We start from the raw sequence: 25,284 nt of genomic DNA on the forward strand, positions 1-25,284 counted from the left end.
GGTTTACATCTGGTCCTTTGTGAGTGGACCCTGAAATGTATTTATTTTCCTTCTTTGGTCTTTCTACTCCTTCTCCCTACAATTCCTTGCCTTTAGTTTGGGCCTCAAACTTACAAGTCCTTTTCTCTCTCCTTGAACCAAAGATGATGATAAAGATAAAACAACAACAACAACAACAACAACTCATGAATCAAAGATGATGATGATGATAAATAATAACAACAACTACAACAACTCATCATGAAACAAAGATTATAAAACAATAATAATAATCAGGATTTGATGCCCAAAGATGATGCTGATGATAAATAATAATAATAACTCATCATGAAACAAAGATTATGATTATAAAATAATAATAATAATAATAATAATAATAATAATGCGTCATGAACCAGGGGGGATGATGATGATGATGATGATGATGATGATGATGATGATGATGATGATAAAATAACAACAACAACAACAATCATCACCATCACCTAAAATAATATTAATAATAATAATAATAAGGGAAGAAAAAGAGACCCATAACTTTGATGCCCAAATTAAAGGCAAGGAATTGAGGAGTGATGGAGTAGAAAGACCTAAGAGGAAAATACATTTCAGTGTCCATTGTTGCTCACCATTTTCACTTCATTTGTGGGATGCTTTAAAAGTGCTTTAATCTCTCTTTCATGCTGAAATTAGCCCCGGTGCGATAAACTCCCAGGAGAGCCTCCAGTTTTAGAGGCAGTATACCTTGGTATAAGGGACTACAGCGAGAAAGGAGAGTCAGTGTGGTGTAGTGCTTTGAGCATTGGCTTGGGACCCTGAGAGACCAGGGTTCGAATTCCAGCCATGGAAACCCACTGGGCCACATCCTCTCTCAGCCTCAGAGGATGGCAATGGCAAAAGAAGAGACTTGCCAAGAAAACCCCTTAGGGTTGCCATAAGTTAGAAATACCTTGAAGGTATAGAATAACAAAGACAGGCCTCAAATGATAAAAATCCCCAAACACATGCATCAGGCTGGAAACAAGGCACTGGATTAATGTTTTAGCAGGGCACCAGGTTGGGGTGGCATTGTAATAAAATCCTTGGAAGGCGGGACTGTGAGGAATGTTGTCTGTTGGCCCAAAGACTAATCCTCACACACATTTTGCAAGGGTAGGGTTGTATAGTTCAGTGGTTGCATGCGCAGGTCTTTGCAAATTGCTTTGTTGCTCTCTTTAACGGCACACCATTTGGTGCAAAGGGGTGGCAGGAGGCAGCTGTACCACTTGGTCATTCGATCATCGCAGCGTTGACAGATGTGTTTGTGAGAGAATGCAAGGATGCTTTTGTGAGCTCTATGGAAGCTTTGGGATGTGGCACACACACCCAGCTGCACTTCCCTGAGAGTTTAGAGCTGTGCCGGCCTTCCAAATGGGCAACCCAAAGCATGGCAACTATATGTTGTTGTTGTGTGCCTTCAAGTTGTTGCCAATTTATGGCGGCCCTAAGGAGATCCTATCATGGGGTGTTCTTGGTTTCTTCAGAGGGGATCTGCCTTTGCCATCCTCTGAGGCTGAGAGAGTGTGACTGGTCGCCCAATGTCTTTGCACGGCTGAGTTAGGATTCGAATTCCCTTTCCATTAACAGTGCTCAAAAGACCTTGGAGTTCCTTGGAGCACTGAAGACGTACCTCTGCCATACAAGTTCTCTCAGGTCTAAAAAGAAATAACCCAGTTTGAGATCACTTTCACTGCCCTGGCTCAGTGGGATTTGTAGTCTATTGTGGCACCAGAACTCTCTGGCAGAGAAGGTTACTTGTCTCACAAAGCTACAGTTCCCAGAAAAACATGGTGCCGGGTTAGTAAAATGTGTCTCAAACTGGGATTATTTCTGCAACGTGTTTTGGACCACTCAGTTTTGGACCACTTCGGCTACCATGGCTCCAGCCTACCGAAACATGGGATTTGTAGTTTTGATGAGGTGCTTAGAATCAGAGTGCTAGAGAGAAGGCTGAGCAAACTACAACTCCCAGGATTCTGTGGAATGGAACTTTGGCAATTAAAGAGGTCTGAATCTGATAGAACTGCATGGCACAAGTATAGTCTGAATCTTATATGACTGGTCCACTGTGAGAACAGCTGGATTTGTTTGAACACACTTAATGCAGTGGCTTGTTTCTAGTGATGATTTGTGCTTGTAACCATGCTGGCGGATGGGGATTCTGGGAGTTGTTGCCCAAGAAGTTCTTCTGGTGCCGCATTGGTCAGGTATGAATGCAGCAATCCTTCTCCGTTCCACATTCTCGGTATTTAAGGGTAGACTTCTCTTGCACATGGATGCTCTGTTTCATGGTTGTAGCTAGCAGGTGTACAAGAGGCCTCTCCTTATCTAAAAACTGCCACTACATCTTGCAGTAGTAAATTCTGAGTACTGTTCAAAGCCTTTCTGACTTATGGTGACCCTAAGGCAGCCCTGTCACTGGACTTCTTTGGCACAATTTGTTCAGAGGAGGGTTTGTTATTCCCTTCCTCTTAGGCTGAGAGAGTGTGACTTGGCCATAATCACCCAGTTGGGTTTCTTTGGACTAATGGGAAATCGAACCCTGGTCTTCCACAGTCCTTGTCCAACATTCGAACCATGCCACCAGCCCCGAATCTCAAGGGGTGACTTGGTAGGATGTAGAAATGAGGGCTAGGTTCAGGTGGCAAGAAACTGGTACAGCCAATAGACGTATTGTGGCCGCCACATAAAGACTGGTTTAAATCAATCCGTGGAGGAGCGGATGTTTCTGTGTGGTTAACGCTTTGTAAATGAGGCTTCGTAAATGACGGCTTAAGGCTGCACCGCATTTCTGGTGGGTTTCCTCCACGCTTGTGCAAAGACAGAAAATGCAAAATAAATATATAAAAGCCCATTTTCTTGCTTATTTCTATAGACGGTGGCTAGCAACAATCCAAAGCAACAATAAAACATAGTAAGGGTAAGGAAACAAAGTACTGCGATGAACCAGAAAAAAAGGGGCACCTCTAGAAGAAAATTGGATTGCAGTATTGCCTCTTTGGACTCTTGAAATGCAGGCTTCCTTAGTTATGTTTCCCTGCAATAATGTAAAGGGGGATCTTTTGGTCGTGAATGGTTTCTTTAACATCTCTTAGCAATGTGGATGATGGTCCAAGCAGTCTTTTAGGCTCGGTCGTCACTCTTCTTTGCCAGGTTTAAGCACTGCGCGGGTCTCTTGTTTAGCCACAAAGTTGTCCTGAATAAACATAGCTAGTCCATAGAGTCTCTTATGAGTAATAAGGTAGGACTCGGCTTGTCGCCGCTCCACGTATCCTAGGAGTTTTGGCATTAAAGAGAGATTAAAGTGCGTTTAAAGCATCCCGCAAATAAAGCGAAAATGACAAATTATTGCGTGAATGATTATCACACGCAATCGCACAGATAAAGTGATATAGGAAATGCATTGTCGCTGAGTTCCAAAAAGTAAAAAGAGACGCGTTAATGCTTTTTTGTGACCACTTTAATGGCAGGTTTTGTGCAACGGCGTGTGAAATACTTTTGCGTAATTATGTGGTTTTTCCAGGATATTCATGGGATAAACTCCTAATCTTGTGTGATAAACGCCATAGAGTTGGAAAGGACCTTATAGTCGCTTAGTCTAATCCTTTCGCCACGCAGAAATTCACATCCAAAATGCCCCTTTGTTTAGAGTCCACTGCCTTCTGAAGTTCTCTATTCCACCGTCAAACAGCTCTTACCATCATCATGTTCTTCCTAATGTTTAGGTGGATTCTCTTTTCTGAATCCGTTGGCTTGTATCCTAGCCTCCGGAGCAGCAGAAGACAAGCCCGCTCCGTCTTGTAAGGTGACATCCCTTCAGATATTTATGGTTGTCACATTCCCTATCAATCTTTTCTTCCGCATGCTTTCTTCTCCGATCGTACAGAACTAAACATGCCTTTTTGCCATCAAGTGCCTCCTCCGACAAAAGACACAGCCGGTGACACCTCCATAACCAGGTACAATTTTACAACGTATGCATTTGCTCATGAAAGGGAGAGATAAACCTCGGTTGTTTTTTGAAGGCGAATATTCAAAAATAGAAGCTTGCATTGCAATGTGCCCAGTTCTATGCATGGTCCATTGGTTTTATCTGGACTGGATTTAACATTTAGTGGATGAGACCCATGTCCTCTATTTATTCATTCATTTCCCACCTTTCAACACTGAGTTAGCTAACAACGTATTTTAAACCATATAGATGGAAACTATACAAAAGGTTCAATAAAAGTTATTCATTTCTATCCACCTTTCTCTAAACATTGAGATCAGCATTGAGACTCACAATATATTTGGAGCAATACAATGGAAACTATACAAAAGTTTCAATAAAAGTCATTTATTTATATCCCACTTTTCTCTCAACGATGAGACTCCAGGGAGCGAACAATGTATTTGAAACGATCGAGATGGGAACTATACGAAAGTTTCCACCCAAGTATAAGTACCCAAGTTACTTGAAAAATAAAGAAAGTTAAACACATCAAACATGAAAAACATTAATGTTCAATTAAAAGACGACAAACGAACCTTGAAAAGAGTGCCACACAGCAATGGAAGCCCATCTCAATGTGTTCATAAAAGCCGGAACAAACATGAAAAAGAGAGCAAAGACGGGGCCCCATTGGCTTCCCTTGGGAAGGAGTTGCAAGGCCTGGGAGCAGCCACCAAGGAGGCCCTCTCCCTTCTTCTCACTCACCCTTTCTCTGCAAAGTTTTTCGGTTTCTTCTCTCATCCACCAAAAGTTTCCAAAGCTAGCTTCTTTGACCCCGCGGAAAGATTTATGGGCCAGTCAAGCGGGGCTGTGTCTTTTCACTCCTTCACCCCAAGTCAGTTGACAGCTCTGTCATTAAGAGCAAAAAGGTGGCCAGGAGAGAGGAATTGCCCACTTTAGGAACCCCCCCAAAATCCATTTGCTCATTGAAAGGAAATGCTCTGGATTTTTTCACCCACCCCTTTCAGCTTTTCAACTCGGACGACCGGGAACGTCCCTTTTCTGCCCGATTGAGCTTTTCAACGAACGGTTAAATATTTGCCTCACGGAATAGTTATATAAAGTTCACTTTTCAACTGTAAAGAAAATATATATTTCCCCAAAAAAAGGCTACTAAAGGATATGAACTTTAGAAAACAGCTGACCCTGATTTCCTAGAATGAAATGATCAGGCGGAGTAGGGCTCTCGTCTTGAACCCATCTAAGGCTAAGCTTTCGGGTTCGGACTGTGCCACCCCATAAATCCTAATTCAAAGGTGGACAGAAACCAGCCGAAACGCAAGTTAGGAAATATAAAAAACATGTTGCCTTCTGTCCCTAGCAGTGCAGCCTGTCACAGATTCGGACACTGGTTTCAAAAAGCGTTACTGGAGGAAACAGCCAAAAAAAAAGGGTTTCCCTTCCTTTTGCCATCGACTTGCATCTTACAGTTTGAAACGTTCCCCCATTCTTAAAGCAAATCTGTTTTTCCCACCCTTGTCGACATTAAAAGTACTCAGACTGCATTCTTCCCCCTTTGCAACAAACACCCTCCAGTCCCTCCCCAAATCCCTGGTTACAGCTGGCCATGGTTTTAATTTGCAATTTTTCTCTTTCAAAGGAGAGGAGTGGGCATGGGATTTCTTTTTTGCAGGATTTTGCCTTCCCCGATTCCTTTTTCCTCCTCTTTTGGTTTTGTTTTGTTTTACATAGGGGATCTTAAAAAGTCCGGTGGAGACGCTCACTTAACAGTTGCACCGTGCTGGGCCTCTGCTAGAAATATTTGTGTAACATATGGTGCGTGAACTTGTATAGTGTATGGCTGGGAACACTCTGTCTTTCTAGCTATCCATCCAAATCTGGGGGGTGGATTAGTGGAAAAAGAAGGGGGAGGACGGAGGGGAGGACCTTCGCTGGTTGGATCTTGGAAGTTCAGAGACATCCATCACAGAAGAGGATGGAGGTGGGTCTCCATCCTGTGATCCTAGGAGGAATGGTTTTACGAAGCGCATACGGATTTGGGCCTCCAAGGGATGTCTCCTGTTCAGTGGCGTCACTATGGGAGTGCGGGAGGTGCGCTGACACCCGAAAGGAAAGTGACACCAATGCTCTTCAAATGCTTACCTTTTGGCAGAAATGGGCTCTGGCATTCATCTGCTTCCCTTTAAAATATTTTAAGTGACAGTGGGAGTGGGGTTTAAGGAGAAGCCAACAGGATCCTGGGATTTGTAGTTTCGCGAGGCACCGGCATGCTTTGGCAGAGGAGGCAAAAGACCTTGTCAAACTACAACTCCCAGGATTCCATAGGATGGAGCTACAGCACTTAAAATGCTGTCAAACTGAATATTTCAATGGCGTAGGTGCATCCAAACAACAACAAGAAGTTCGACAAAGTAAACAGAGAAGATGAGCAGTAAAGAACTTTGAGCCATTAGAGATGGGATATAATTTTAGATACTTTGACTCATTTTAAGATAATCAAAATGGATATATATATATATATATATATATGCGCAAGATTTAAGCTGCAAGGATAGTAGGGATGTGCAATTAAAATGAGTGGCCACCAAATTGTCTCAAATGTGTCCTTTTCTGTGTGTCCTCATGCTTCTTTGATTCTTGGGTTTAAACACTAGGAATTGAGGCGTCCTCTTCCAGTTTTCCATGAACACCTGTAATTTCCCCTTCCCTATTGAATGGCCCATGGAGATCCCCAACCAGCTATCCTTCCTCATCAGTTGATGTTGATGTTACTACAGTTTGAGAGATGCAAAAATCACAGGCACCTTGCACCTAGCTGCCCTGGTTTCTCAACTAAGCTGCAATGTTGGCTTGCGTCTGTGCCAGACTCTAAGCCTCTCCTCTTCTTTGCAGGCACCCCTTGTTCCCGTTGCTGGCCCTGGTCTTTGAAAAATGTGAACTGGCAACTTGCTCTCCCCGGGATACGTCTGGCTCTTATCCAGGAGGAGACGTCTGTTCGTCGGATTCCTTCAATGAAGACATTGCCGTCTTTGCCAAACAGGTCAGTTTTGGGAGAACGGAGCTGGGGATAAGCTGGAGGGCTCAGCAGTGGAAGAATGCTTGGTGGTAGTCTGGAACAAGAGGTTAAGCTAGCCTTGCAAATAAATCTTCTAAGTCACTCGACTGTATATTTCCTAGGCTACCTGACCTGCTCATACTTGCTTAACTCATGGGTGACCTTTACAAATAAGTTAATAAAAGAGTCCATTTCCGCTAAGTATCCTGGACTGGTCGCCTGGAGGCAAATTTTGACTCGCCAGAGGTGAAGAACAGTGGCTGTTTGGTCTCTTGATAAAGACTTTGATCCTTTCAGAATATCAGAGGTTGGGTTCGTAGTAATGGATAAACATTTCCCCTTGTTGCAAGGAGATTTGCCTACAATAATTTGCTCTAGAGGTGTGTAGCAAGAGATATACCCCCATGATTTTTTTCCCTTGCATCATAGACTGAATGATGTCAGGGATGAGTCTGAAGACTTGGGGCAGGAGCCTATGATACCTTGACATTATCTGGTCCTCTGGATTTCATGGGGGAGAACGGCCCAGTCTCCACAACCACCTCCTTAGTCCCCATATATGTGTGTGTGTGTGTGTGAACATATCTCCATACCCTTTTAGCAACAGGGTGCTGTGCAGGTGTGAGCATATGATGTAACATCATGATCAGAATTTTCTTGGTGACCTATGCTGGCCTCACCATCCATTATGCCACTGTATGCACTTTCTGAGATCATTGCAGAAGGAGGTATTTAGTACCACTTTCCACAATAACCCTATCTTTGCAAATGATTGGGTTGAGCTGCTCTCTCACAGCGAATCAGTGGCTGGATGTGTATGTTATCCATCTAGTTGCACATTTGCAGCTGAAAAAATGGAAGAGTCATTGACTCCTTGGTGCTCTGGTACTTCTTGGACTTCTGACCATACGCTCCACTGTACAACTGAACTTAATGTAGATCCTATGTTTGAAAAGACATGTTTAAAAGTGTTCCCTTTCCTGCCTTTAAGTTGATGTCTTAGTACATTATTTTTTCTTCCACCCCTCTGTATCCAGGCAGTAAATATTGCTAAATGTTTCATACTTACTGGACTTACTAGGAGGGAAAACATTGCAGTCAGATCGGTTCTCAATGCAAGGATTCCATTTAATCAATGGCTCCATAAAATAGATCCTCAGCTATTGTTGGACTTCATTTCCCAGAGGGGGCATTCAGCATTGGTAGTGGTCAGGGATTCTGGACTTTGGAGGACAGAAGCTTAAGAATCACTTGTATTAAAGTACCTTGTATTTAAACAAAATGATCTCAACTCTTTTAAGAGCCAGAACATCCAAAGGCCCATCACTTTTTAAAATGAAGTAGTAAAATAAAATAAAATTGAAATTGTTATGGTCAATTTACTGAAACATCTTGTTTCAGAGGACAGGGTAGTGAAGCAATGAAAGAAGAGGACTAGGATGATGGTCTAAATAGGGATGACCCCAGATGTTTTTCTGCTTCCAAACTTTCCCTAAAAGCATCTGTTTTTCTGCTTCCAACAGCATTCTCCTGATCTTGGTGCCTCCTGGCCTCTTGCACTACAACTTCCATCATTTATGCACATGCTGGTTGGGGATGATAGGGGCTACAGTGAGCACCTCAGGAAAGGATGGGCTTGTGGAAGGTTGGCCTATAGTCTATAATGTATATTTGCCTGTGTGATAGATTTATCACATCTCTGATGACTTGGAGGCAAGGATTTTAGGAAGCTGTTGTATCCCAACAAACCAAAAAGGAACTTTTCCAAAGCGGATTCAGTACTTTCTGCAGATCGAATGGCTATGAATCTATTGAAGCACCTTACTCTCTCTCTCTCTCTCTCTCTCTCTGCTGAAAAACATTCAGCCACTGAGTGCCTCGATCTTCATACCTGTATGTAAACTCCGAAGTCTTGAAGAAATAATGTCTGGAGTTATTAAATGCTAAACGCTTCTCGGGATGATCAAACAGAGCGACATTTACGGCTTAGCCCATCAAGTCGCTCAAGCAGGAAGACCAAGCACCAAGTATTAAAATATGTGATACGTTAATCGTATGGAATGGGGGAGATAAAGTTCCTCTCTCAGCAATTCAGGTTGGAGTAGTGGCACTGATATATCCTGCTACCTTTGTGCCTCGTGATACCAAGTGTTGCCAAATTCAGTTTGGAATGGAGTGTAAGCATGCCATCCAACTGTTCCGATTTGGCAGTGACAGTCCCATTTAATCCTCTGCCATCCCACTTCCTCAGCTCCTGTTAAAATGTCCCGGTTTCTCTCTTCTACTCCCGCTTTGCCCTCAGCTTACTTCAGTTGCTGTAAACATCGTTCAAGGTGCAAAAGTGGTTCTCACTTGGCTAACTCAGGAGGGAGAAGAGGAGTGGAAGGAGCAGAACCTTGCCCTTCCCTGTAGGCTCAGGCAAAAGCAAACGGCTGCAGCTTCTCCTTTGCTTGTCTGTTCTTATTGTAATTTTTGCCCTCTTGACCACACTCTGATGTTCCCTGGCTACACATGTCCCAGTTTTCATCTGTGAAATGTTGGAGGATAGAAGTAAGCTTTGCTGATGACACCGAGGGCACTTCTGAGCAGATGCTGTGCTTGTATGCGTCTTCATATTTAACAGTAATGGTAATGGATGGGAAATGTCATTTGCCTTCCCTCCGTGAGTAAGCAAAATGAATAAAACCTTTCCTTCCCCTGTTGATTCCCCCCTTAAAAATGAACTTTTCCAAACTTTGGCCAAAAATGGGCTCTACTCCTCCACCTTCAGCCAAGTCCAAAGGGCCTATCCATCTACCAAAAAGTTGAATTCTTAGAATTGGGGATGCTCTTATCATAGCCTCAAGAATGAAGGGATTGATGTTGGAGACCTGACTGGGTCTGTTCAGTGCGCTGCAATGATTTAGCACCGGGATTTCCGTACAAGAGGAGACATATGGTGGAAAACTGGCCTTGGGAGGCGGGAGGAGAAATGTGGAGGAATTCGAAAAGCGCAGGGGGCTACCGGAGGGAGAGACAGGGAGGATGCAAACCCTTTAAAGTGAAATATACATTCTCCTGCCAGCTGGAACTCTCCAGGGAACGAGAGAGTCGCATTTTTTGTTCTTAACTTTACAGTTTCTGGGAAATGAGAGAAACAGATTTTTCAACGATGCGCATCTTATACTTCCCTCTGTCATGTTTTTGTCCCCCCTACTAACGCTCCTTCTGTTTTCTTCTGTTCCTCCCTCCCCACTCCCAAAATGTCTATTTTTAGGTTAGGACAGAAAAGCCTTTATTTTCTTCCAATCCTGAGCTGGATAACTTGGTAAGGATGCCGCCTTTACTTTCCTATCTTTTTATTTTTTGAAAACAAGTTTCAGCTGCCAATAAAGTGGAAACACAAAACAGAACACCTGAACCTCGTTCCTTGTGGATCTGACATCCTTTTCTGTTTCATAAGGGACTGGGGAGGTCTTTCTGTCTCTTTTTTGTAACTTTCTCCCCCATTCCTATCTGTGTGCACAAAATACCTCATTTGCCTCACTTTTCCCAACGTAACATATATACTCCACTATAATTTGAGGACAAGATTTGGGGCCAGAATTATGGATTTTGCAAAGGCCCATGGATAAGTCAAGGGTAAAATCTAGAGGCATATAGAAAAGGATCTAAAGGATGAAGCAAAGCAAAACAATGTCAAAGAACTTACAAAATTCCAGCAGACTTTGTGCTTCGTCTTAAGGTTGGATGGATGAGAGACCAGAGGGGGCCAGTGCTTCCAAGACAGATTAAACTCTTGCTTTTCACCAGGGGATGGTTCCTTCTTTTAGATAAGAGTTAACATACAGTACTTGCATTGACCCATGGATAAGTTGAATCAGGTTTTTGGGGTATACTGGCAGCCGGTGGGAGCGAAAGCTGTGTGATACCCATCCCTGCAAATCTCAGAATACCATTTTAACCCACCATAGGCAAGGTGCTCAGACTGAGCATCCCTATCTCAGCAAGAAAGGGATGAAAACAGCAACCTTATTTTGTTGGGCTGTTGAGTAGACTTTTCTCCTAAGGCTAAATTCTAATGGTTCAGGTGATAATGGAGATATCTGGAGAATGGCCACCACATATTTGAAACTGGCCTTTTTCAAAGATCAGATCCAGTCTGAACCTGCAAAACCCTCTTGGCCGTGTTGTTCTGCTAGTGATGTCTTTGCAATACCCTCTAACTGTGTCCCAGTTTGGCAGGGATGGTCCCAGTTAAGCTGCTGCTTTCCTGCCTTTTCAGCTGCTTTTAAAATGTCCCGGGTTTTCTCTCCTCCTCCCACTTTCCCCCTTTGTCCCCAGATTACTTTCTTTGCTGCAAACTGAGTTCGAAGTGCAAAGAGAGTTTGCACTGGATTAACTCAGCTTCCCTTCCTTTTCTCAGAACAGAAATCCTAAGGTTCTTCTGCTTAGAATAGTAACTTTGTGCCTTCTTCCTCATTCATAACTTTAACCCTCTTGTTGCCTGGCCTCCCCACTTTTGACCACACCTTTCAATCTTGCTCAACCACATGCACCTGGTTTTAATTTGTTCATAATGATAATGATAAATAATAATAATTATTATTTTATTTCTTTCCCACCTCTCTTCAAGGCTTGAGGTGGGGTATAATATGTTAAAATACAAAATACAGTTTGTTAAACGTTAGTAGGTATGTCATTGGATCTATAATCATAGAACTGGAAGGAGACTCACTGATCATGAAATGTGGCTTTTACAGGATCTCCAGCTAAAGCTTTTCCAGCATGTAGCTGTCCTTCTTTTGAAGATGTCCAGAGAACATCTTCTAGACAATTGGTTCCATTGTCAAACTGCTCTTACTGTCAAGACGTCCCTTCAAAAGTCCTCATGAATTATCTGATAGCTTTGCCACTTTCCCCAACTGGCCAGGACAAAATGGTGGCAGATCTGGCAAGGACAGCTCCCAGAAACCATGCTAGGAACAATTATGATCAGAGGTTGCATCCTCTCATAGAATCATAGCATCATAGAGTTGGAAGAGACTGCAAGGGCTATCCAGTCCAACTCCCTGCCATGCAGGAAATCTAAATCAAAGCATCCCCATTGACAGATAGCCATCACATATTTATTTATAGTATTTATACACCACTCTTCAACCACAAAGGCTCTCACAAAGCCCCCATCCCTTTTGGATCACAACTGCTACAATCTCCTGGCCAGGAGATGATGAGGATGAGGATGAGGATGAGGATGATTTTGGGGAATTACGGTCCCCAAAATAGGTTCTTTAAGCTCTGTCTGAGACAATGAGACTTGCAGCCTAACACATCTGGAGGGTACCAGTGTTTGGAAAGCTTCAGGTCCTGAATGCTGCCAAATTGCCAGGAATCATAAGAAGGTGTAGTTTATCACACACATGGGGTGACATAGAGGCATAACATGTGTATATAACTGTGGTTTACTGATGCGTATGACCCTTTTTGGATGGGGTGCATGGAGTTATTCTCTAGCCTATTTCACCCCATCCAAAATCTCTCCTCATTGGTAACTTTTGCCATCCTGACCACACTCTGATGTTACTTGGCCAGGGATGCCCCAATTTTTACCTGCAAAATAACTGGAGGATATGTATCCAAGGAGGCTTATGAAAAAAAGGGAAATGGTACTCTTTCTAAATTCATGATGACATTAAACATTTTTCTTCTTCTTTACAATTTCAGATGATCCAGGCCATCCAAGTCCTGAGGTTCCACCTTCTGGAGTTAGAAAAGGTACAGATGTTGGCTTGGAAATGTAGTTTTATCCTAGTCCTCTACCTTTCCATTCATCTCCACTAACCGCCTTCCCTTCTTTTTTAAGGGATGAGAAATGTTACAGGATAGGCAGAAGGTGGTTCCTGCTTTATTAGAGACATCCTCCATGGAAAGAGCTGCTGTTTCTGGCAACAGCTGTTGAAACTGAGCTTTAGGCCAAAATTAGGTTTGTGAAGAATTTTAAAGATGTAGTGCTATGTGTTCAGAGTGCTATGACAGTTTTAAAATTCTGTACCAGGAGAAGCTGGGTTTTTCCCACCTGTATAAATTATGTAAAGTGTACCATTTTTGCATAGGTTGCCTATTTCTACATGAATTATTCAAGCATCCTTAACTGTTTTACCAGTTTCTTCCCTGGTTTCGGACCCAAAAATCTTATACAGTCTCAAGAGGCTGGTGGCTCCCCAGATTTGGAAAGCAGTGAATCCACTTTGGGATTGAATCTGGACTAGGGATGGAAAGAATATTTGTAAAATATATCAACAATTGGTTTACAAATCAGGAGATGTTTGCAAAGGGATAGTGCCTTTAAAGTTTGGACTTAAACCCAGAACAGATTCACTCTCTTGCTGGCTTCAGGCATCACCCCCATGACTTTCAAGCCTCTCTTTGTAACCATGAGGGACAGAAACTTGCGTTTTGTTCTATTCTTTTAATTTTATCTTTTCCAAAAGGAAATCTCAGATTCTCTGTCCGCAGTTTTCTGGGCAGAATAATACTTTATCCCACGCATTTTTTTCCCAGCGCTTTGACAAAAACTGCAATCTTCGCGCGGCTCGAAAGCCTGAGGTGGTCCTTGGAAAAGAAAAGAGAAAAACCAGAGCCGCATCCTAGGGGAAAACCCAACAATTTCAAATGATGGAATTCAAAACAAAACAAGACCCAGACTATCCTCCAGCCAAAAAAGAAAAAGAGGGGGAAAAGACATTGCAAATAATTTCCCTTTCTCACTAGGACAGGAACAGCTGGCTCCAATTTCAACGTATCTCCTCATATGGGTGCAAGTGGAGAGGAGACATTTTAAAAAGAGACTCAGAGCTTCATTCTCCATGGTGTTCTGTACTCTTTACCAGAATTCATAGACTCATAAAATAAGAGAAATACTGCATTGGGAGGCTGCAGTATTCCATGGTCTCAGTGTAGTGTCAATATCTGACCATAGAGTTGTGCTTTGCTAGCATTATGCATTTCCTATGCTGGCGATCAGAGCAGAGCAGAGTATCAGAAACAGTGAATGCACATGGCTGTCAACACATTGCAAAATGCACTATGAATGTGCACTGCACAATATGCATTGATGCATGACCTTAGAGACATTACTGTGCATGTGCAATGGATCCACATCTGGAACTATGCTCCCATTGCCATCAGCTGGATATGTCCAGTCTGGGTTGTCCAGAAAGGTCACTCCGTATGTGTACCACAACTTTTGCTTGCATTTTTTACCAACAGGATTCTGACGCTAGAGTCCTCTACTCCAATAGACTAGCATCACAAGTAAAGCATCTGTGAAGGCCATTCAACCTCTTTTTTACAAACATCCAAATTTTGGTAGTGACCTTTCCGATTAGCCCTCTGTCACCCACTTTTCAACTGCTCTTAAAATGTCCTAGTTTTTCTCTCCTCCTTCCACTTTGCCCCATTGTCCTCAGCTTATTGCAGTTGCTGCAAATTTGAGTTCAAAGGGTGAGAGTAGTTTGCACTCCATTGACTCAACAGATGCAGGAGATGAGGGGCAGAATCTTCCCCTTCCCAGTAAGCTCAGGCAAAAGCAACCTGTTGCAGACTTGCCTAATTTATTTGTTTTCCCTCATTAATAACGTTTGCCATCTTGGTCACACTCTGATGTTGTTTGTCCTCATATGTTACTGGTTTCATCAGTCAACGTTGAATGGTATGAGAATGGGATAGCCCAGCCGAGCTTGGAAAAGTTCCTTTTGGGTGACCCTACTCTCGCAATCCCCAGTGTCCATGTTGGCCAGGTGATTGTGGGAGTTCGTGTCCCAAAAGTAACTTTCCCAAGCTTTGGTGGGCCTTGAAAGAGAATGAGAGGTAGGGAGAAGGTTTCCCCCCACTAAATCCCCTAAATGAAGGTGCCAGTTTGACCCAGGCCAAGTCCCTGGCTTCCGCTGGGCTAGAGCAGCGTCTTTCCTTTGCGGAGTAATGAGCTCATTACCCATACAATAAAACTCTGTGTTTGTAACCTGATAAATCCCTTGTTAATGTGATAATTAACCCTTTGATTCACATAGTGGGCCCCTGCTGGGAAGCAGCGGAGTCTAGAAGCTGGGGTTTAATCCTTTATCCTGGGTAAGGATGAAAAGAGGATTGAGTTCAAAAGAGTCCAAGAGCAGGCGGGAGTGCCCTGTTAGTTCAGAGGGAAGGTCTTCTGGGGAGATGAAAAGGCAATGGGGAGAGTGAGAGGGAAGGATTGCCCCATTCATCCACCCGGGAAGAACCCAGTAAGTTGCTTCCATCTTTACCGTGCCTCCATTTACAGTGGTTCCAAACTAGGTCAGACCCTGGCTGCATCTGCACTGCAGAAATAATTTGGTTTGACGCCCTTTTAACTGCCATGATTCAAGGCTATGGGATTTTGGGATGGTAGTTCCAGACCCCCCTGCGAAAATGGAAATCAGCATATACACTATTCAAAGCCCATTGCTTATAAGAAGCCATGGGCACACATGCCATTTTAATCCCTCCCCGCCTTGCCATAGGGAAAAGCGAGACTGCGCACTCCAAGTCTGGAAAATAGAAGGGACGACTGTATAGTATTTGTCTCTAACTGTTTTTAATTTTAGTATTACAGACCTTATTTACCATATTGAGTATATAGGATTTCAGATTTATACTCCTGCTGTGGCTAACAAGATCAAATGAGCAAGAGGAAACTTTCATGGTCAGCAACTCTACTCTTGCTAAGCTCTCCAGTCCTGAGATGCTGTGTTGCTATTGTTTTAACTTGTGTCCCTCTTGTTGTGCACTGACAATAGGTACATGACCTCTGCGACAACTTCTGCCACCGTTACATCACCTGCCTCAAGGGGAAGATGCCTATCGACCTGGTCATCGATGACAGAGACGGGGGCTCCAAGTCTGACCTGGAAGATTTCGGTGGGTCTTGCGCCAGCCTCTCTGATCAGGTAGGCCATTGGGGCCGCATGGCGTTTGGGTGGCTTCAGTGGAACTGTTTGCCTGCTTCGATTAAAGATATATCCCAGAATCCTTCAGCCAACATGGCTACTGGGATCTGCAGTGCATAAAATACATTGCTGCTGTTGTTGTTGTGTGCCTTCAAGTCATTTCTGACTTAGGGCAGTCCTAAGGCAAACCTATCACAGTGTTTTCTTGGCAGAATTTGGTTGCAGAGGGGTTTGCCCTTGCTTTTATCTGAGGCTGAGAAAGTGTGCTTTGCCCAAGGTCATCTATGGTTTCCATGACCAAATGCATATGAGGAAGCATTTAGACCTAAGTCTATGAAAGCTCATGTTGCAACTTCTTTCTTTAGTTAGTCTCAAAGGAGCTACAAGATTTCTCTACAGACTGATTATACAGAATACCCAGTTACATCTTTGAATTCTACTTCCATGGCCAAGCAAGGATTCGAACCCTGGTCTCCCGGAGTACTAGTCTAGGGTTCCTAGATCTTAGAGGCTGGACCTTCCGGTCATCAGGTCAGGAGCAGAAATCTTAGGGCAAGAATACTGCTTTCAGTAATGCATATGTGTGTGTATAGTTTCTTCATTTGTTAGACTTGACGTTTTTAATTTGTATGGCATACTCTGTGCAGCTTTGGCTGACCCTGGAGGTATCACACTTCGTGACATCACAAGAGGATTCCCCCTATTACATCACGCTGTTACATCACTTGGGCCATCCCCCCTGTGACATCACAAGGGGTCATCCCTAGGTCTCACGTTTTGCTGCTAAAATCAGGGGGCCGGGTCACCAGCATTGTTACAGTAATTCTTTAAAAATGATGATTATTTTTAAATTGGTACATGTGAATTAGCATATGCAAATGCTTGCTTGCTGGAGACTAAGGTTTGATTCACCACTTGAGACCCTGGGCCAGTCACACTCTCTCAGCCTCAAGGGAAGGCAATGACAAACCTCCTCGGAACAAATCTGGCCAAGAAATCTCAATGATAGGTTCACCACCTTAGGGCCTCTGTAAGTCAGAAATGACTTGAAGACACACACCAACAACACCACCAACAACAACAACAACACAAAAGATAGACACCAGAGGAACTGAAATGTCTTTCAACTCTCCGGAGAAAGTAATGGATGATTGATTATAGGGACTAAATCTAGTCCCTTCCTTCCCTGTTTTCCATCCTCTTGTACCCCACGCCGGTTTGCTACAATCACTGTATTACTCTCTCCTCCTTTAAAATACAGTAAAATAAAATAGAAAAATCCACAGTGCTTCTCTCTTTGCAACATTCATGAGAGAAAGAAAAGGGTCGGGCACTTGGAAAATAATCATCCCTGACAGTTTGCTGGTAATGAAGGAGACTTGGTCGTCTCTTGTACTGCCCCTGATCTCCCCGCACAACCTCCCCCCAACCGCACAACTTTCTCATTTTTTCCCAAGCGCCGCTAATGCAGTCGACTCCTTCATTTGCCTATAGCAACTTTCCTGCATTTTTAATGTGCCTCCAGGCTATTGGGGCTGGGATCTCCTCTGCAGAATGGAGGGGTTTTTGGGGTGGGGGTGTTGTTGGTGGAAGGAGAGAAAAAGACAGCAGGGAAGGTGGCTAATCCCCACAAGGCCAGGATTGCACATCTAAGGACTCTCCTGTGCAAAGGGGGATTCCTTTTCCCGAGCCAAACCTACGACAACCACCCGGTGTGCCAACGCCAAAGACAGACGTGGCATGCTGTGTGTAGGGCACAGGGGCAGTGGTCTTCTTCTCTGCCCCCAACAACTAAAAAATAGAAGGGTCTCAGGCACATGAACCCAGACGAAACACGTCTGTAACTGATGAAAAGACCTGGAGCAAATATTTTAAACAATACAAAGATACAGCTGTGTGAACCTATAGAATCAGTATGCAGACAGATCTTGTAGCACCTTTGAGATGAACCAAAAGAAAGAGGTTGGCAGCATGAGCTTTTGTAGACTTAAGTCTACTTTCTCAGATGTATCAGGTGCATCTGAGGAAGTAGACTTAAGTCTACCAAAGCTCATGCTGCCAACTTCTTTCTTTCAGTTAGGGACTCGACAGACAGGGAGAAAGAGACAGCGAGACGCAGCCCCTTTCTGCCTCCAATGGAGGCTGCAGCAACCAAAACCTCCAAACGATGCTGATGCTAGGTTAGTGGCTGTCACTCAGAAACTGGAAAGGTTTCTTTTTGGAGGACTGCAAATTCCAGAATCTCCACAGGTGATGCTGACTAGAGGATACTGGGTGTTGTAGTTGAAATGCTTCCAGGCTCAAGGCCTAATAATAGGGTGACCAGATGTCCTAACTGCAAAGGAGGACAATGCACCATAAAATGTGAAACATTTAAGAAAAAAACGTAACACTACAGTCAGCCCTCCATATCCACGGATTTTTTTATCTACACTAGCATCCATGCTTTGAAAATATTTTTAAAACATATAAATTCAAAAAAGAAAAGCTTGATTTGACCATTTTATATAAGGAACACCATTGTACTGTTCCATTTTTATTTAATGGGACTTGGGCATCCACCGATTTTGGGATCCGCAGAGGGGTCTAGAACCTCTGTAGTTAGGACTGGCCATTTTAAGCCTAACAACAATAATATGAACATAATAAAACATAACACATCAATGGTTAGGACCAGCCCTTTTTAAACCTAATATTCTTGATCCTAATATTCTTAATCTGCGTAGATTTTTTGGAGGGGTCTCTCTCCCTACCCCGTCTCAGGTCATTGCACCTTGTCTGGCTCCTTTGGATCTGCAAACTAGATTTTCCAACCCTTGGCTAGATTCTTCCAAGGCTTGGTCTGGAAGAGCCATTGCTGCCGCCGTTGAGGTCTGCTCCTCATTAAGGGGGAGTGTTGGCTTGGAGAGCTTGCAAGAGACCCCCCTCCCCTGCTTGTTTAGGGTGGGTTACAAGTGTTGGGTTCTCTTTGGAAATCCTCAGCTCCTTAACCCCGTGAACCCCGAGGCCTCCCGCTTGTGGGGTGCCTGTGATCAACGCTGCCAGGTTAATCAGGCAGGGCATGGGCAGGGCAGGGCAGGAAGGGGGGCACGGGGTGCAACCTGAGCCCCTTCAGTAGCTGGGTCTTTGAACTCTTGTTGAGTTGGGCCAAGGGCAGGGGAGCGGGTCAAAATAATTACAGTCCCAACAGAGGCGTTGTGGAAATCCCTGCTAACCCCAAGCCCCCTCCTTAAAGGATTTGCAGGAGCGCAGAGGGACAGATGGCTTCCACAGCCCTTGCTAGGGTTCCTGAGCCATCAACAGCCACCTGACAGGCAGGAATTCAATAGGTGAAGCTTCTGTAGAGCTGAAGTCCCATCCCAGGCAAACCAATGGGCAACCTGGGTTTTAGCGCAAACTTTTAAAAGGTGTTAAACCCTATCCCCAAATTAGTTTTAGGAACCTGGATAGCCTCTTGAAAATGTTAAGTTAGCACCTGATATGGAGTCACTGTCCCGCTGACATGGAAGCCACTGGTTACCACTATTCCAGAGTCAGAAATAAATTAATCTAGTCGCCTTCTTGTCTGGACTCTCTTGGCATGTAGAACAATTCCTGGATCCGGGACCATGACGAAACAGGATCTACGCATTCGGGAACGCCGGGACCCTCCAGTGGTGGAATTGCGTCGCAAAGCGGAGATAACTCCAGTGAACAAGGTAAGTGGTGGAGTGGCTTTGGAAGAGGAGCACTTGTTGGCTGCTATAACATGACATAGCACTTTATAGAGTAGCATGAAAGAAAGAAAGATGCTGTAGTAGTAGCTGATGGCTCCTATGATTATGGATGGACTTTCCTTCTTTGGGGGGCTTTAAACAAAGTGATTTAGTTGCATGTTCATGCATGGCAGGAGGTTGGAATAGATTGTCTTTGTGGTCCTGTCTAACTTTATGTTTCTCTTATTAATGCCACCTTCCGTGTTCAAAGGCTTACATGCAAGTGCACAAACCGACATGACTTTAAGATGAGCCAGGGTCACCAAAGCTTGATACAGCAATTGGTCTGCTCACAACCTGTTCAGGCTTGATTTGCTCTTGGACCTATTTTATTGTCTTTTTGGCAATCCATGGTATCTGTGGACCTCTCCCATAGCACCACAAGAATTCTAGGGCTTTCCTGATCAGAAGATCTCAAAAAGAACTGCACCACCCCATTTCCCATACTCTCCCTAGTATGTGTTTGCAAGCAAATGAGGCCTTGACTTCTGAAGGTTGCATCTCCCATTTCCTCTGCATCTCCAAAGCCAGAAGGAAAGATGAATTCATGTCTCCCCATCTGGGTGCTCGGGGTCTCTGCGCATGCGCGGCCTGGGTGTGTAGACGCCCGTAACATCTGCGTGCATGTGTTGTCGAAAAGCTGGGGATTGGGGTTATGCTAATTATAGTGTGTGTGTACGTTTGCACACACAGACATGGAGGGCCTCTGCATTCCAGCACTCGCCATCTGTTGAGTAAATACCCTGAGAATGGGGGCATCCAACGGAAGAAAGGAAGAGAAAAGGCCAGCGGAAGATGGAGGGAGGGGTAGGGAGCTAGCGGCTCTGAAAGCTGGGGGTCATGTTGAGGGTCACTGTTGCTGAGCTCCAAGATGCCCCATAGAATCTCCCTAGGCTTGTCAGACATTGCAGAAATTAAGTCTCCAGTAGTGCGGGAACAGAGTGGGGAGTAGGGGAAAATGTTGATTTATCTTGGAAAATCTGGAATTGCTTCTGTCTTTGGTCTAGAGGAGGGACAGTGTAGGGAGATCTTATAGAAGAAGGAACCCTTAGAAGCAAGAAGGCACCAGAAGTGATGCATTTGTTGCTTTGGGTATGCCAAAATGACCAAGCAAGGAATGAAACACTTTATTGACATCCCACCTTTCTCCAAAAAATTAGACTCCCAGCAGCTCAATGCTGGCCAGGAGAGATGCCCTCCATAGCCCTCCTGAAGGAGCCAAAACTGTCTTAATGTTTCTTAGAATTCAAAGACATAGGTGTGTTAGTCTGGAAAATCACTCTGCAAAGGGATCTTGGAGCACCTTTGAGACTCACCGGAAGAAAGAAACTAGGAGCATGAGCTTTCGTAGGTTCAAGTCTCCATAGGGTCACCATAAGTCGGAAGCAACTGGAAGGCTCCCAACAACAACAAGGCTAAGTGCCCTGTTTTTTGAGATAGTGGGGAATGCAGAATGGAGAGGCAGAGGGTCTTCACCCTGAATGGAGTCTGATATATCTTATGGAACAACACAGTGCTGGGCAGATTCTGGCTTGGTAGCTCTAGGTTCCTTTCCAGACAAGCAGTTAAATCAATTTGATATCAAACACAGTTCACCCTCCACATTGGTGGTTTTGACTTTTGAAGATTTGATTATCTGTGGTTTTGATCAATATGTTCTCTCTAGGAATCTCTAAGTCCTCCAGCGCAACTCTGCCAGAAGCTGACCATAGAGCTGTGCTGGAGAACTTAGATGTTCCTAGAGAAAACACCTCTCTAGGCATTTGTAGGTCCTCCAGCATGGGTCTTATGGTCAACTTCAGGCAGATATTGACCACAGAATTACATTGGAGGTCCTGGCGATTCCTGGAGAGGTGATCTTTCAGCTAAAAATGTGCAAAATGTGCAATGGCAGCAAGTGAGCAACAAAAAGGTATGGCGATCTTAGAAGCTGCTTCGAGTCCCAGTTTTGGGGAAAGGGAAGGATATAAATAAATATAACAACAACAACAACAAAGGCTGGGACCGAGTTCCACTTTGCCATGAGTATGTGACCTCTGGGGGCCCATTAATTATGGCAGCCAAAGAAAAAAGCCAGGCCTAAGGGTCTGTCCTCCCCTCCTCTCCATTCTCTTCTCCCTCTGAGCTGAATGGCAAAGTTCCTCGAGGGTCAAGGGGTCAGGGCCTGCCTGAACAGGAGACGGAGGGGTAGAGGCCTTTTTGCAAAGTGGAATATAGGACAGAACATTTTGTGTGTGCGTGCATGGTCACATGGATATGCCCATCAGGAGCTTAATAAGTCATTCGCTTTGCCCAATGATAAGTCATTGCTTTTCCTCCTGTAAGGGGTGCCTTGTTTGCATCTCGCGATGGGGGCAAAGGCAGTGATGGTGAGGAAAGCGCAGGGCCCCCAGAACTGGTTTTAAGATGAGGAGGGGTGCTCCACATTGTCGAGCAGGTTCTTATTAATTTTGTCTGCTTTCCGGTACTTGCAGGGGGAGGACAGATTGCTTTTTCCACCCATTGTCATTGAAATCCCCTTAAACACAGCCATTATCATTCAAACATCCTTAAATAGGATGGCACTGACAAGCACAATGTGCACTTAGAAGTGCCCTCCATGTGTTCAGTGTAGCTTATGCCCAAGTAAGTGCACACAGGGAGTGGTGTGCCTGGTATATTTGACACTCAGTGTGGGCCATTTTGTAACACACACACATAAACACACTTCAACAGCTTTGCCGGATCTTGCAGAGCTGCTGGCTGGGCAGTAAAGGGGGAGACAAGTTTTCTCACTTAGTCAATAGAGCAGATAACCCTTCCCACCAGCGCACTGGGTGACACCCCTATCTGAGTGGTCACCGAGTGTGGTTTGCACCCCTTGCGCCACCAAGTGATGCCCTTGCACACAAGTAAATTGCAGGCAGCTGTTATTATTCCTGGATGGATTTAACAGCAACCACTGTCTTAATGTTTCTTAGAATTCATAGACGTAGGTGGGTTAGTCTGGAAAATTAGTCCACAAAGGGATCTTCTAGCACCTTTGAGACTGGCTGAAAGAGAGAAGTTGGTAGCATGAGCTTTTGTAGGCTCAAGTCTCCATAGATTCACCATATGTCAGAAACAACTGGAAGGCACACGACAACAAGGCAGGTAAAGCTAGGTGCCCTGTTTTCTGAGATAGTGGAGAATGCAGAATGGGGAGTCTTCCTTATCCCAAATGTTCGGGCCCAGAATTGTTCTGGATTTCGGATTTTTTTGGATTCTAAAACACCTGTATTTGCATGTATGTATATAATGAGATATCATGGAGGTGGGATGTGGCGCATGTCTAAACACAAAATTCATTTATGTTCCATATGCACATAGCCCGAAGGTACGTTTGTACACAATAGTTTACGCAATTTTGTGCATGAAACACAGCTTGTGTTAATAGAACCATCAGAAAGTAAAGTGTCACTCCCGCAGCCACCTATGAAAAAAAAGGTATTGTTTGTGCATTATTTTGAAGTTCCAGATAGAGAGAGAGAGAGGGAGAGATGCCCATTGGTCTTTTTACTGTAACTTTTCACTAACAGGTGATTTGAGTTTTAAACATTAATGGATGACAGAATATATATATATATATATATATATATATATATATATATATATATCCCCATCCCTGAATCAGTTTTAACCAAGTGGCTAAATCAAGGAACTCTCTTGTTTTCTTTTTGAGGCCAATAGTCTGGTTTTGCTGTGTGGGTATAGCAGGAAATGGAAAAGGGAAAACACTGAATATGATCTTTCCTTGTCCCAATGAGTGGCCGCTTTCACTGACAGCATGACACATGACCTCAAAATAGTATTTGTTTTTGGAAGTATGCACATTGATTTCCATTGCATGTTCCATTGCATGTCTTTTATTTCCTGAACACCTTGCTGCTAAAAGCCTTGGTTTCCTTGGTTCAGAGACTGGGTTCTTGGTTTTAGGAAGAGCGTGCCTTGTCTGCACCGTGGCTCTCCATGGAGCCCTATTCCCAACATCTACTCAGTCTGTTCTGTCTTGCGTCACATCTCTGCTCAACCTATTCTTTGCCCATAGAGTCCCCCCAGACCTTGTAACTGGGATAAAAATTACCCAGATCAGCCAGCCAGATATTGGTGAGGGTTTGCTGACATTGTTCACACCTCACTGCAATGATATAGCCGCTGCCATTGGAACGATCAACCTGACCTTCTGTTTTTCCTTGGTTTTACGTTATTGATTTCTTCCCCATTTGGTGCTTTGGCGAGTGACTGTGTTCCCTCTCCTCACCAACACAGATACCCAAGTTCTAGCACCGAAAGACAGTGGAGGTGGAGATGTGTATATGTGCGTGATATATATGTATGTATGTATGTATGTATTTGCATGGGGAGGAAGAGAAAAGCAGGGTGGGACTCCTGATCAAGTGGGGACACAGGCGATGGCTGCGTTTTCTCTGATGCATAATTTACGTCCCCCTCCAGGCAGGGCTTTTAAGCTGCCTTTTAGCCGGAGGATATAAAAGCGTAGCAGCTGTTCCATTGGGGTAGGATTGGCGGGGGGGGGGGGCTTGCAAGAGAAGAAGGGATGGGATTTTGTGTTTCTTAGGCAAGATTCATGTATGCGGGGAGGAAGAAGAGGGGATGGGATGGGATGGGATGGGACTGGATAGCTGGGGGTCCACATCTGTGGCTCCCCTTCCCCTTTCATTTTACTGAGCATTCAGGAGAGATTGGAGATCCAGTTTATTTATATTGCAGAGCCCCTTGAAGCTGGGTTAGAAACTCATGGGTTTTGTGCCAGCAGAAGAATGCATAAGGAAAGGAAGGTGGAGAGTGGAAGCGATCCTATATTAGTGTAATCGAAGGCTTTCATGGCCGGCATCCATAGTTTTTTGTGGGTTTTTCAGGCTATGTGGCTATGTTCTAGAAGAGTTTATCACTGACATTTCGCCAGCATCTGTGGCTATGGGCATCTTCAGAGAATGCAGTCTCTTCTAGAACATGGCCACATAGCCCGAAAAACCCACCAAAACGATCCTGTATTATTTTTATTTACCATTAAAATGGGTTAATTTGAAACCGGTCTTATCTCCATGTTGCTCAAAGCAGCACTCTCATCTCCCTGTTTGAGCTTCACAACAACCCTGTGAGGTAGATTAGAAACAGAGAAAATGACTGGCTCAAGGGCACACAAGGATCACCATGTCTGGGTTTGGATTTGAACTTGAGGCTCCCTGCTAATCCCAGTCCAGCACTTGCTTAACTATGTCATGAATGCATTTCTGTAATAGCCCCTTATGTGTTTATTATGTACCTTTTGGCAAGGTACATTATGCTCTTTTTCAGTGATCCATACAACAGTCCTGTAAAGTAGACCTGATGGAGACATTTTGCTGCTTGAAGGAGAGGACAAGATGGTGTTCTCTGCTCCAATCCCACACCCTCCAACTTTAAAACCCTGATTAATCCTCTGCCATCCCACTTTTTCTGTCTTGGTTTCTCCTCCTTCCACTTTCCACCTTTGTCCTCAGCCCACATCAGTTGCTT

The 25,284-nt window shown here is 44.1% G+C and overlaps 1 protein-coding gene across 4 annotated transcripts in view; it reads left to right on the forward strand.

Annotated features, from left to right (window-relative positions):
* Positions 1–25,284, forward strand: part of LOC121917520 (homeobox protein meis3-B-like) — an 86,155-nt gene that overhangs the window by 52,285 nt on the left and 8,586 nt on the right. For 2 of the 4 annotated variants that reach the window (XM_042443556.1, XM_042443555.1), the window contains 5 exons: positions 6,887–7,034; positions 10,306–10,356; positions 12,753–12,803; positions 15,842–15,991; positions 19,578–19,689. In XM_042443556.1, coding sequence (XP_042299490.1) covers positions 6,887–7,034; positions 10,306–10,356; positions 12,753–12,803; positions 15,842–15,991; positions 19,578–19,689 — 512 coding nt within the window. Of the gene's footprint in view, positions 1–3,611; positions 3,999–6,886; positions 7,035–10,305; positions 10,357–12,752; positions 12,804–15,841; positions 15,992–19,577; positions 19,690–25,284 lie in introns of those variants that run through there. The other 2 variants (XM_042443560.1, XM_042443557.1) reach the window with 2 other exon arrangements.

This window comes from Sceloporus undulatus, unplaced genomic scaffold (assembly GCF_019175285.1).
Source record: "Sceloporus undulatus isolate JIND9_A2432 ecotype Alabama unplaced genomic scaffold, SceUnd_v1.1 scaffold_23, whole genome shotgun sequence".
In the NCBI taxonomy this organism is placed as follows: Eukaryota; Metazoa; Chordata; class Lepidosauria; order Squamata; family Phrynosomatidae; genus Sceloporus; species Sceloporus undulatus.